Source organism: Pelophylax lessonae (genome assembly GCF_965119305.1).
Source record: "Pelophylax lessonae genome assembly, chromosome: 5".
Classification (NCBI taxonomy): domain Eukaryota; kingdom Metazoa; phylum Chordata; class Amphibia; order Anura; family Ranidae; genus Pelophylax; species Pelophylax lessonae.
In genome coordinates, this window is record NC_138772.1 from 515,151,795 (window position 1) to 515,164,511 (window position 12,717).

The window sequence follows — 12,717 nt, forward strand, 5'->3', positions numbered from 1 at the left end:
TAAGCGAGCCTTACCGTTCGGTTCCATGTAGTGGAAAAGCGCCGCTGTACCGTACCAACACCGTACCATGTGGTAGCATGCAGTGGAAAAGCGCAAAAGCGAGCCGAACCCTTCCATGCAGTGGAAAAGCGCCGCCGTACTGTGCCGTACCGAACCGTTCCAACACCGTACCATGCGGTACCATGCAGTGGAAAAGCGCAAAAGCGAGCCGAACCGTGCGGTTCCATACAGTGGAAAAGCGACATTTACAGGCCAGAAACTGGTAGCTTCCATCAGAGGCTTCTTGCAAAGGTATTTTGACACTCTTTCAGTACAGATTGCTTTTTATTTTGAGAAATAAAAAGGAAATGGTCCCTTTACTGTGCAGGCTTTAAAAATAATATCCAACATGCGGAGAGGAAAAGTCACAGTGGTTTTTTGTGCTCGGCAATCATTATAGGAAGAGAAAATCTCTCATCTTTTGCCAAACCCCATGAGATATCCGCCTCTGAAAGTTTGTCTTTTGATAATGAATGGATTTATGCGATTGGCTGATAAAGGCTGGTCGCACACAAGGCCCATTGCTATATTTACAGACATCACTGTGATTGTGTAATGGCACTTGTTGAATGTTAGGCATTCAGCTCTGACACAATATATTCAATTTCCACACACAGCACACATACAGTACATAGAGAATTTTTTTTAGCACAGCTTATTCTTTGTGAGAAGATCAGAAACAACAACATACTGTAGTCCAGTTTTTTCTGTTTCTTTTCAAGTTTCACCTTGGAGCAGCGGAGGGTTATTGAGGCTCAGAAACCAAAATAGAAAAACGGTGGCAGGAGGGGAGGGCTGGACTGGACGGAACTGGCAACTTTCCCAACACAGAATAACAGAGAATTGGTTTTGCTTTGGTTAAGAACAGTCAGAACTGCCACATTCCCCCGGCCTGCACTTCCCGTCATTCACGGTTCTACCTCCTCCATCACTTCCATGACAATGGTCCTGGGGCCGGTAAGGACGAGGTTGCTGACGGCTCTGAAATGACAATGTAGGACGTTGAGGCCATTCACAGATACCACGAACTGGCGGATCTGAAAGTAAAACAATACAGGAATATAATCAAATTAACTGAATAAAGAAGCAAAATTTGCAAGAACTGTGTGCAAAGTACAGGAACTCATAGCCACCAATTGGAAATGACAGCAACATGGCGGTATAGTGGTTAAAGCGGAGTTCTGGCCTCAAAATCGACACAATCGATTTTGTGCCATCCGCTTGCCGAGTGTCACCTGAAAAAGAATTGGATAGTCCAGATTTTTTTTTTTTTTTACTTACCTTGTTTCAGAAGAAAATATACTTGCCTTCCTTCCACTTCCTCCCTCTGCGGCCGCAGTCCGTGCCGTCACTTCCTGTCCTGCAATGCATCCTGGAAGCTCTTACTCATCACTCCCAGGAGGCAATGGGCAGTGACGTGGGCGGCCGGCCGCTCCTCTCATTGCGTTATTTGCAAACAGGAAAGGACGCGATGATAGGCTTCCCTATGGAAACCCTTACTATGCCGATCGCACAGTACTGGGCATGCGCGAGATTTCGCGCTGCATTCATCTTGCACAATGAGCTAGAACCAGAAAGAAGGGAATACATTTACATACTGCGGCTTCGGATAACCACAACAAAGATGGCCGCGCTCAGCAAAAGATTTTAAAAGTAAGAATTTACGATTTAAACTAACTTCTAAAACTATGTAAAACGGGGTTAGCGGATGTATTAAGGGCGATGGATCACTATTTTGGCAGTATTTTTATTAAAAAAACGATTCTGAGGCCGGAACTCCGCTGTAACACACAAGTCTTGCAACAATGAAATCTAGACTTGGTGTAGGAACTGCAAATTTTGTACATTTAAAGAGGTTGTAAATCTCAAAAAAAAAAACCTGAAAGACAAAAAGGCATAATGAGCTAGTATGCATCACATACTAGCTCATTATGAAATACTTACCTTAGAACGAAGCCCCCTCAGTGCCGCCCGCTCACAAGTAACACGGCCGACATGTTCAGCAGTCTTACTTCCGGGTTCGCATCATCCGGCTGATTGACTGGAGCCGCAATGATGTCACTCCCGCGCATGGGAGCCAGCGTTCACGGCACAGGGCTCTGAAGGAACGGCCGCCCGTGCGCATGTCCCGATGACGTCATTGGCTGCATGCAATGTAAATATCTCCTAAACGGTGCATGTTCCCAGAAGAGTTGAAGCTGTTATAGCTGCAAAAGGGTGGGCCAACTCAATATTGAACCCTACGGACTAAAGCCTCGTACACACGCACAGATTGTTGGCCGTGAATTTTCGGCCAACGTCCGATTGGCCGATTGTCGGCTTGTTAGTATGATGCTTCCGACAACCGACTGCGACTTTTCAGCCGAACAAAATCTGGTGTGCATGCTATAAAATTTTACAGAACGGCCGATTGTTCATCAGTCAGTACAGATTTCGGCAGACAAAAATCTGATGAGCAAGACTGGGCATGCTCAGAGAAGAAAAAACACACGGAAAGTAAACCAGCACATGACATCACTTCTGAAGTAGACTTTTGTTGGCCGAAAAAATTAGTGTGCAGTCTAGAGCACATTTCAACCAACACAACAACACTGGACAAAAGACGGCCGATCGTACGGCCAACAATCGTTGCGTGTGTACGAGGCTTAAGACTGGGATGCCGTTAAAGTTCATGAGCGTGTAAAGGCAGGCGTCCCAATACTTTTGGTTAATATAGCTTATATCTCATCTGTGCATTCTGCAGAATTCAGTTCCCCTTTTTGTACTTCATGTAATAAGCTCGGTTATGATCCACAGAGTGTTTCGGGAGCAGCTCAGAATATTTAAGCAATTATTAGTACTATTAGCCATTGCTCTAGGTGCAATAACTGCCCAGAACTGCCAGCTTGTGTGAGCTCCAGCAATCCGGATACAGTCAGTTACACAGTTGGCAGCAGCGAGTGTTTCAGCAGAGATTTCCAGAAGAACTGGGTGGTTATCAGACTGAAAGAAGCCAGAACGCAGTTTATTTAATTTCAGTATTTCGTTCAGCACAAAGGCTTATTCAGTTACGACAAGCTTTACACTGCTGGCAGGATGCCACAGACAATGAAAGGCTGGCAGAGGACGGAGGAGGTCTGCAGGGTACAACTAACAGGCTCGGCTCTGACAGTAATCACCAGTCAATCAGCTCATTTCTGGTTTCTGCTATTTTTGCACACAAGATATAATTGATCCACTGATCTCTGTGTTATAATCGGGGATTATAGAGTAGAAGTAACCCAATATTAACAGACCATTAAAAAGAAGCATTACAATTTCAGGAACTGGAAATGTCTTAAAGAGTCGTATGCAAAAATATACTTCACTCCATACTTGAGCCACTGATTAGGCCACTTTTTTTTACCATTTATCTCACGTCTACACTCATTTTTTCATTGTATCTGTAGCACTGCCCCCTAGAGGACTGCTGAGAAGTACACTTTCTGGTTTCCCCTGGGTTACCCTTAGAAACTGATAGCAGATAAACAGCAATGAAAGTCCTTGGCTCAGTCAAAAATCAATCCAGGGGATGTTGTTTTTGTGTTTTTATTTGGAACTTGGATAGGAGAAGGGATGAGTGGGATACTCCAACTATTAAATATTCACAGTCTTGATGACAGATTACTGTAGAATGCGGCAAGGCCGCTGCTTCACCTTGCCACTGAAGTGAAGATACTTTAAAGGTTCCTGCTTAGTTATTCTCTTCAGGGTTCTAAACTTGGCACCCCCTTTACTCTCAATGCCTGTGTACTGACACCCGTCCGCTGACTCTAGCCTCTGGAGTGGTCCCCTTCCTGGCAGACCCCTGGGCAAGTAGCTCTGTACTCACGGACACTGTTTTTCCAGAGCCACCGTTGCCTCCAACTCCACCAGTCAGCTTCCACTGGACCTCCGGGTTCAGCCACACTTTCTGGTTCACCAGGCCGACTGCCTGTGACCACCTTCCACAACTTCAGAAGAGGAGACAGCCGTCACCCTCCTTCCGGGAATTGGCTTACTGCCCAAAGACCCCCTGCCTCATGTGTCCTTGGCTTTTATAGTCTATCCCAGAATGCACCACTTGTCTGTGCCAACACACTGAGACAGCTACAAAAGCCTGTGCATAATTGGCTGGGTTTCCTCCACTGTCCAATGGACCTCTCCATTGGATGCAGTGGGGACACTCCCTCAGCCCACATGAATACACACCAGACACACTGAGCCGGCCTAACTAGTAATCATGCTCCCCTAATAGGCAGAGTTCAGCTATGTTTTACCTGCTGCTCTCCTGATAGGCAGGCAGAGCCAAAACCTAGCACCTATCTAGGAGGGTGCTACATATATATGGAAGAAACCATGGTTGTCTCACAGGATGGACTGCAAAGTATCTGCGATTGTTCATCTACATTACATGATGGACTGATGTCTTTTATAGGGATTTTATGTGATAGACCAACACAAAGTGGCAAATAATTGGGAAGTGGAAAGAAAATGATAAATGGTTTTCAACATTTTTTTTTTTTTACAAATAAATGTAATGTGAAAAGTGTGGTGTGCATTTGTATTCAGCCCCCCCCCCCCCTCACAGCTGCAAGTTTTTGTTGGGTATGTCTCTACCAGCTTTGCACATCTAGAGAGCGACATTTCTTCCTTACGAAACAGCTCAAGCTTTGTCAGATTGGATGGAGAGCATCTGAACAGCAATTCTTGCCCCAGATTCTTAATTGGATTTAGGTCTGGACTTTGACTGGGTCATTCTAACACATGAATATGCTTCAAAACCATTCCATTGCAGTTCTGGCTGTATGTTTAGGGTTGTTGTCCTGCTGGAAGGTGAACCTCTGCCCAGTCTCAAGTCTTTTGCAGACTCTAACAGGTTTTCTTCTAAGATTGCCCTGTATTTGGCTCCTTCAACTCTGACCAGCTTCCCTGTCCCTGCTGAAGAAAAGCATCCCCACAACATGATTCTTCCACCACCATGTTTCACTGGTGTGTTCAGGGAAATGTTCAGTGTTAGTTTTCCGCCACATATAGCATTTTGCTTTTAGGCCAAAATGTAATATTTTGGTCTCATCTGACCAGAGCACCTTCTTCCACATGTTTGCTGTGTCCCCTGAATGGCTTCTCACAAACTGCAAACGGGTCTTCTAGCTTTCTTTCAATAATGGCTTTCTTCTTGCCACTCTTCCATAAAGGCCAGATTTGTGGAGCGCACGACTAATAGTTGTTCTGTGGACAGATTCTCCCACCTGAGCTGTGATCTCTGCAGCTCCTCCAGAGTTACCATGGGCCTCTTAGCTGCTTCTCTCATTAATGCTCTCTTTGCCCGGCCTGTCAGTCTTTCCATTTTCATATGATGGATTGAACAGTGCTCGGTGAGATTTTCAAAGCTTGGGATATATTTTTACAATCTAACCCTGTTTTAAACTTCTCCACAACTGTATCCCTGACCCAGACATCCCAACCTGCAAAAACTCATTTCAGGGAGGTGGCAAAGTCATTTCAGGGAGGTGAGCCCCCCCCCCCACATGCCGCCGTCCCCCCCCCCCACGCACGCCTGCGCCGCACCCCCCTTTCCAATTTAACACTACCAGAGAATAATGAAATGGAATGTAATCAGTATACCTGGTCACTGGTGCTGGTCACTGATGCTGGTACTGGTCACTGATGCTGGTACTGGTCACTGATGCTGGTACTGGTCACTGATGCTGGTACTGTTCACTGGTGCTGGTACTGTACTGGTCTGGTAACTGGTGCGGGTACTGGTCACTGGTGCTCGTACTGGTCACTGGTGCTGGTACTGGCCTGGTTACTGGTGCTGGTACTGGCCTGGTCACTGGTGCTGGTCACTGGTGCTGGTACTGGCCTGGTCACTGGTGCTGGTCACTGGTGCTGGTCACTGGTGCTGGTACTGGCCTGGTCACTGGTGCTGGTTACTGGTGCTGGCCTGGTCACTGGTGCTGGTACTGGCCTGGTCACTGGTGCTGGTACTGGCCTGGTCACTGGTGCTGGTACTGGCCTGGTCACTGGTGCTGGTCACTGGTGCTGGTACTGGCCTGGTCACTGGTGCTGGTACTGGCCTGGTCACTGGTGCTGGTCACTGGTGCTGGTACTGGCCTGGTCACTAGTGCTGGTATTGGTGCTGGTACTGGCCTGGTCACTGGTGCTGGTACTGGCCTGGTCACTGGTGCTGGTCCTGGCCTGGTCACTGGTGCTGGTACTGGTGCTGGTCACTGGTGCTGGTACTGGCCTGGTCACTGGTGCTGGTCACTGGTGCTGGTACTGGCCTGGTCACTGGTACTGGTGCTGGTCACTGGTGCTGGTACTGGCCTGGTCACTGGTGCTGGTACTGGCCTGGTCACTGGTGCTGGTACTGGCCTGGTCACTGGTGCTGGTACTGGCCTGGTCACTGGTGCTGGTCACTGGTGCTGGTACTGGCCTGGTCACTGGTGCTGGTCACTGGTGCTGGTACTGGTCACTGGTGCTGGTACTGGCCTGGTCACTGGTGCTGGTACTGGTGCTGGTCACTGGTGCTGGCCTGGTCACTGGTGCTGGTCACTGGTGCTGGTACTGGTGCTGGTCACTGGTGCTGGTCACTGGTGCTGGTCCTGGTCCTGGTACTGGTCACTGGTGCTGGTACTGGCCTGGTCACTGGTGCTGGTACTGGCCTGGTCACTGGTGCTGGTACTGGCCTGGTCACTGGTGCTGGTACTGGTGCTGGTCACTGGTGCTGGTACTGGCCTGGTCACTGGTGCTGGTCACTGGTGCTGGCCTGGTCACTGGTGCTGGTCACTGGTGCTGGTACTGGCCTGGTCACTGGTGCTGGTCACTGGTGCTGGTACTGGCCTGGTCACTGGTGCTGGTCACTGGTGCTGGTACTGGCCTGGTCACTGGTGCTGGTCACTGGTGCTGGTACTGGCCTGGTCACTGGTGCTGGTACTGGTGCTGGTCACTGGTGCTGGTCCTGGTGCTGGTACTGGCCTGGTCACTGGTGCTGGTACTGGCCTGGTCACTGGTACTGGTGCTGGTCACTGGTGCTGGTACTGGCCTGGTCACTGGTGCTGGTACTGGCCTGGTCACTGGTGCTGGTACTGGCCTGGTCACTGGTGCTGGTACTGGCCTGGTCACTGGTGCTGGTCACTGGTGCTGGTACTGGCCTGGTCACTGGTGCTGGTACTGGCCTGGTCACTGGTGCTGGTCACTGGTGCTGGTACTGGCCTGGTCACTGGTGCTGGTCACTGGTGCTGGTACTGGCCTGGTCACTGGTGCTGGTACTGGTGCTGGTACTGGCCTGGTCACTGGTGCTGGTCACTGGTGCTGGTACTGGCCTGGTCACTGGTGCTGGTACTGGCCTGGTCACTGGTGCTGGTACTGGTGCTGGTCACTGGTGCTGGTACTGGCCTGGTCACTGGTGCTGGTCACTTGCTGGTACTGGCCTGGTCACTTGCTGGTACTGTCACAGAGTGGGGTGTCACAGTGTCACGGTCCCGCGCGCGCCAAAATGCCTCCTGGAGTAGAATGTGGCTGTAGTAGAGAGCAAAGTCACTGCTTGCTCTTTGCAGCTCCTCCCACAGGCGGAGTGCATGACTCATATCACTCCGCCTGTGAGCCGGATCTATTTCGGCTCCGACGTGATGTCTGTGCAGGCTCAGCTTGCTGACAGCTGTCACACTCCTGCCTGCATCGATCGATGAGTCATCTCATCTGACTCACTCACTCAGACTGACTCACACAGCCGGGATATTGCCCTGAGCTTGCGGGTGTCTGTGAGCTCAGGGCGGATAGCGGGAGTCTCCCGCGACTTGCGGGAGACTTGAGATGTCTGCTGACCTGTCTGGCGTGCTCCTTGGCTTTCAGGATGCTGTTTGTTCACTAAGGTTTTCTAAAAAACCTCTGTGGGCTTCACAGAACAGCTTTATTTATACTGATATTAAATTACACTCTTTTTACCAGTTAGGTGACTTTTGGAGGCAATTGGTTCCACTAGATTTTAGTTAAGGGTATCAGAGTAAAGGGGGCTAAATACTACATTTGGCCCACCCTTTTGCAGATATAGCAGCTTCAACTGTTCTGGGAACGTGCACCATTTAGGAGATATTTACATTGCATGCAGAGGCGTACCTAGGGTCTCCAGCGCCCTTGGCGAGAAGCTGTATCTGCGCCCCCCTCCCCCGCCCCATCATTAAAGAGCAAGGGCCCTTTCACACGGACGTTCCGCATGTCCGTATATCATCCTATTTTTTTGCGGGTGATATACGGACATAATGCATGTCAATGGCATCGCGGATGTCAGCGGATGACCATCCGCTAACATCCGATTTTTGTCCTTTCAGTTCTGTTCCATTTTTTGGAACGGAACAGAACCCTATTTTTGTTCAGTTTAAAAAAATGGAACGGATGCAAAATCGGATGTCAGCGGTGTCATCCGCTGACATCCGCAATGCCCATAGACATACATTATGTCCGTATATCATCCACAAACGGATGGGATGATATGCCGACATACGGAGCGGATGACACAAGTGAAAAAAAAAAAAAAAAGTGCCGGAGCGGACCGCATTGCGAAAATTGTGTGAAAGAGCCCTTAGATATTCTGTTGTTTGTCTTTTTACGTCAATTTCTATTCATTTTTAATCGTCTGCGTATCCATTAAAGGTAATGTTTAGGTTATACAGTCATTTTTCAATTGTTTTGACTCAAAAACAGATATTGCATATAAGCATAGTAGTCAGATGAGATTTAGGCTAAATAGAGCTTTTTTTTGGTGGTATTTAATCACTACTGGGGTTTTTATTTTTTATTTTTTTGCTGAACAAAAAAAGAATCAAAAAATGTAAAAAAAAAAAAAAAACCACTGTTTTTTAGTTTGTTAAAATTTTTTGCAAACAGGTAATTGTTCTTCTTCAATAATGTGCGCTAGTGAGTCTGCACTGATGGCCCTGATAAGGTGGCACCGATTATATATATATATATATATATATATATATATATATATATGAGTGCAGTATAGAGGAGGCCAGTCCACATCCTGTGTGTGTGTGTTAGTGCAGTATAGAGGATTCCATATCCTGTGTGTATATTATATATATATATATATATATATATATATATATAAATATATATATAGTGCATTATAGAGGAGGCCACATCCTGTATATATCTATATATACACACACAGGATATGCCATCCTCTATGCTGCACTATATATATATATATATATATATATATATATATATATATAGTGTGCAGTATAGAGGACGCCATATCCTGTGTGTATATATTATATATATATATATATATATATATATATATATATAGTGCAGTATAGAGGACGCCATATCCTGTGTGTATATATAATATTATATATATATATATATATATATATATATATATATATATATATATATATATATATACAGGATGTGGCCTCCTCTATAATGCACTATATATTTATATATATATTTATATATATATATATATACACACAGGATATGACGTCCTCTATACTGCACTATATATATATATATATATATATATATAAAAAAGGAAAGGGTGTTGTTGGATAAACTAGTAAAGTATTGGTGTGAACTGACTCCAATCCCAGGTAATATATTGGAACAAATGTAAGAAGGGACAGTGGGACGCCACCCCATGGGGGGAAAAAAAGCCCCCACTGTACCTCTAGACAAAAGAAAGGGATGGTAAGGAGACTGTCACAACCAACTAGTTTGGAGCACCAAAACCGCTGTAAAACAGCAATAGAACAAACGATGTAATAAAAGTGTAAACTTTATTGTGGTGATTAACATTCATAAATATAAAAATGGAACCAACTCCACACATGAAATTTGATAAAAAGACAAAGACAGTACAATTGACATTGTTTGTAACCAGATAGGATCGGTCTGACGCGTTTCGCATAAAATGGCGCTTTATCGAAGACCGTTTGTTGATCCTTGGTTAACAAGATACTTGTGCTGTAAAGTGCTTGAACAAGAGACCGAAGATACTGGCTGCGCTATAGACCATACAGGGCCATATGCAGGAGGGATACAACCGGGCGAGGGTATCAGGGTAAATCAACCCTAAAGACCTCTCACTCTCACTCAAAGAGCCCAGGAAAGGTGCCGAGTCCCATATCATCAGGGTACATTCGGAGAGGTAGCCTCCCTCACCACCAAGCAAACCCCGGGCGTGCTGGGGGAATACCATCCAGTGAATGACACTGAATCCCCACTGCTTCCGTCTGGAAAATCCAGTTTGCGGGTGTAAACCCCGTATCCAGGTGAGTCTAGATGGTGGAAAAAACCAAAGGTTCCCCCCCCTGGACGAACGCACAGCCTGAGGGGGAAAGATTTTAGCAAATGGCTGCAATATAACAAAGAGTGACAAATTTAAGGGGGTCTGAATACTTTCCGTACCCACTGTGTATATATATATATATATATATATATATATATATATATATATATATATATATATATATATATATATATATATATATATATATATATATATATAGTGCAGTATAGAGGAGGCCACATCCTGTATATATATAATATAATATATACACACAGGATATGGCGTCCTCTATACTGCAATATATATATATATATATATATATATATATATATATATATATATATACACACACACACACACACACACACACACACACACACACACACACACACAATGTGGCCTCCTCGACATATATATAGTGCAGTATAGAGACCACATCCTGTATATCATATATATTATGGTCTACTCTACAATGAATTTAAAAAAATGTCTTCTTCTTTAAGTTCTAATGGTACCTGGGAGCCAGCCAGCTAAGCTTCTGTCACTCACTGGCAGAGAGAGTGCAGCATTCCCCATTCATCTCCTCCACCAGGCAGCCTGCTGAGCCTGAAGCTAGGAGCCTGCCGATGACGAGTTATGTGGGCGGAGCCCTGTGACGAGGGGAGCCGCCGGCCCGCCCATCGCACCGAGCCTCCGACACACACAGTATAGTAACAGACAGTCTGGACAGTGGACAGCGAGCTCCGGGCGGGTGGCTTCCGGGATTGGAGCGGAGCGGGCGGGGGGGGGGGCGCCGGCCGCGGGGCCCGGGGGGCGCAGGCTGAACGGAGGACCGGGAGGAGCAGTAAGTCACTGGTTCTACACTACAATGCCAGTGTTTTTGCGCCCCCCCCTCGGCCTGCGCCCCTGGTGGGCGCCGTTCTGGCCAACCCCACGGTACGCCCCTGATTGCATGCAGCCAATGACGTCATCGGGGCATGCGCTCTGAAGGAACGGCCGCCCGTGCCCTTCTTTCAGAGCCCTGTGCCGTGAATGGCAGCTCTCATGCGCATGCGCGGGAGTGACGTCATTGCGGCTCCAGCCAATCAGATGGCTGGCAGATGTATACTGTATGCTGTCGGCAGATGTATACGGCAGATGTATACGGCAGACCTTCTGTTACTGATCTAGCATCCAGTTATCCGTCTGTCTTGCCCTGCATGCTGCCTGGTTCCCACTGGTTCTTCACCTGCCGTGTGCTGCCAGTCTTCCTGCTGTCTGCCAAGCAACTGCCGCCTACGCAGCCAAGGGTCTGCTGCTCCTGCTGCCATCTGCTGTTCCAGCCATCTGGCCCAAATGCAGGGATGCACCCGATACCCACCTCTGCGACCGGCGGAAGATCTTATAGTTACTCATACTTCCCCGCGCTCTCTCGGCCACTGTTGCAACATCAGTGGTCCCAGAGCCAGGGCTGTATGATAGTAGGGCTTCCTCTACATGTCAGGCTCTGCCACAAGGTACGTGAAAGCCACGAGGTACAGTAACAAAGCTTAGGACTGCATATAAAGTTTCAGGGAAAATGTCATCTGATAAGCAAAAACGCAGTCAACATGGTCAACTGATCGAAAGAGACAGAAGGACATTGTGCAGGATTGTGACCCCGATATTTGAATGAAGAGTGGTATCAGATTCCATTATCCACCATCCAACTTAAAAATTGTCAATTCTCAGCAGAATTCAGGCTGTCTTGGATGCCAAATCAGTTTAACACCATATTAGGTAACGACTTCTTTTACTATACTTATTTCCATAATTTTGTCCAACCACCGTAGCTTGCCTGCCAAAGTTGTAGAGACAACTAAATTGCCAGAAGCTCCAGGATATTGACTGGGAGATGATATTCCTCCTAGCCCCTATAACAACAAAGTGTCTAGGACTCCTTCGAAGCCCAACAGGCTGGCATCAGTTGTAAAGATCTTGCATTAAAGCAGGATTCCTAAGCCACCAGGCCCGGAGTAGCCTGGCCCTTGGTGCAAAAAAAATTGGTCCATTCAGAATCCCATGACAACAGAATGTTGCTTTGCAGGGGTGTGGGGTGGAACTGGGTATAAAAGACTACCTCAAAGGAGGCTGCAATCAGCCACACAAATCATGCAGAAGTGTTTGACTCCTTGTAATGTTCCGGTACCCTTGTCTCCATATTTCTCCTCTCCTAATTGCGTCCCATCTTGTGTAACAAGGGACGCATATACCTTTAAGACCAGATGACATCATTGCCGAGCGCCGCTATGAGCGGCTATTTCAATCGCCGGTTTGCGCTCACTCATCGCTCGTTCAAACCCACATGTTCATCGCACCTACCCCTGAGAAGTTGGAGCTGCTGACATACCTCCCTT

At 47.1% G+C, this 12,717-nt stretch overlaps 1 protein-coding gene across 1 annotated transcript in view; it reads right to left on the reverse strand.

Moving 5' to 3' along the window:
- Positions 1–304: 304 nt before the first annotated feature.
- DEPTOR (DEP domain containing MTOR interacting protein) overlaps positions 305–12,717 on the reverse strand; it is a 195,453-nt gene continuing 183,040 nt past the window's right edge. The window contains exon 10 of the mRNA XM_082258014.1: positions 305–1,076. Coding sequence (XP_082114140.1) covers positions 948–1,076 — 129 coding nt within the window. The 3' untranslated portion in view covers positions 305–947. The remainder of the gene's footprint in view (positions 1,077–12,717) is intronic.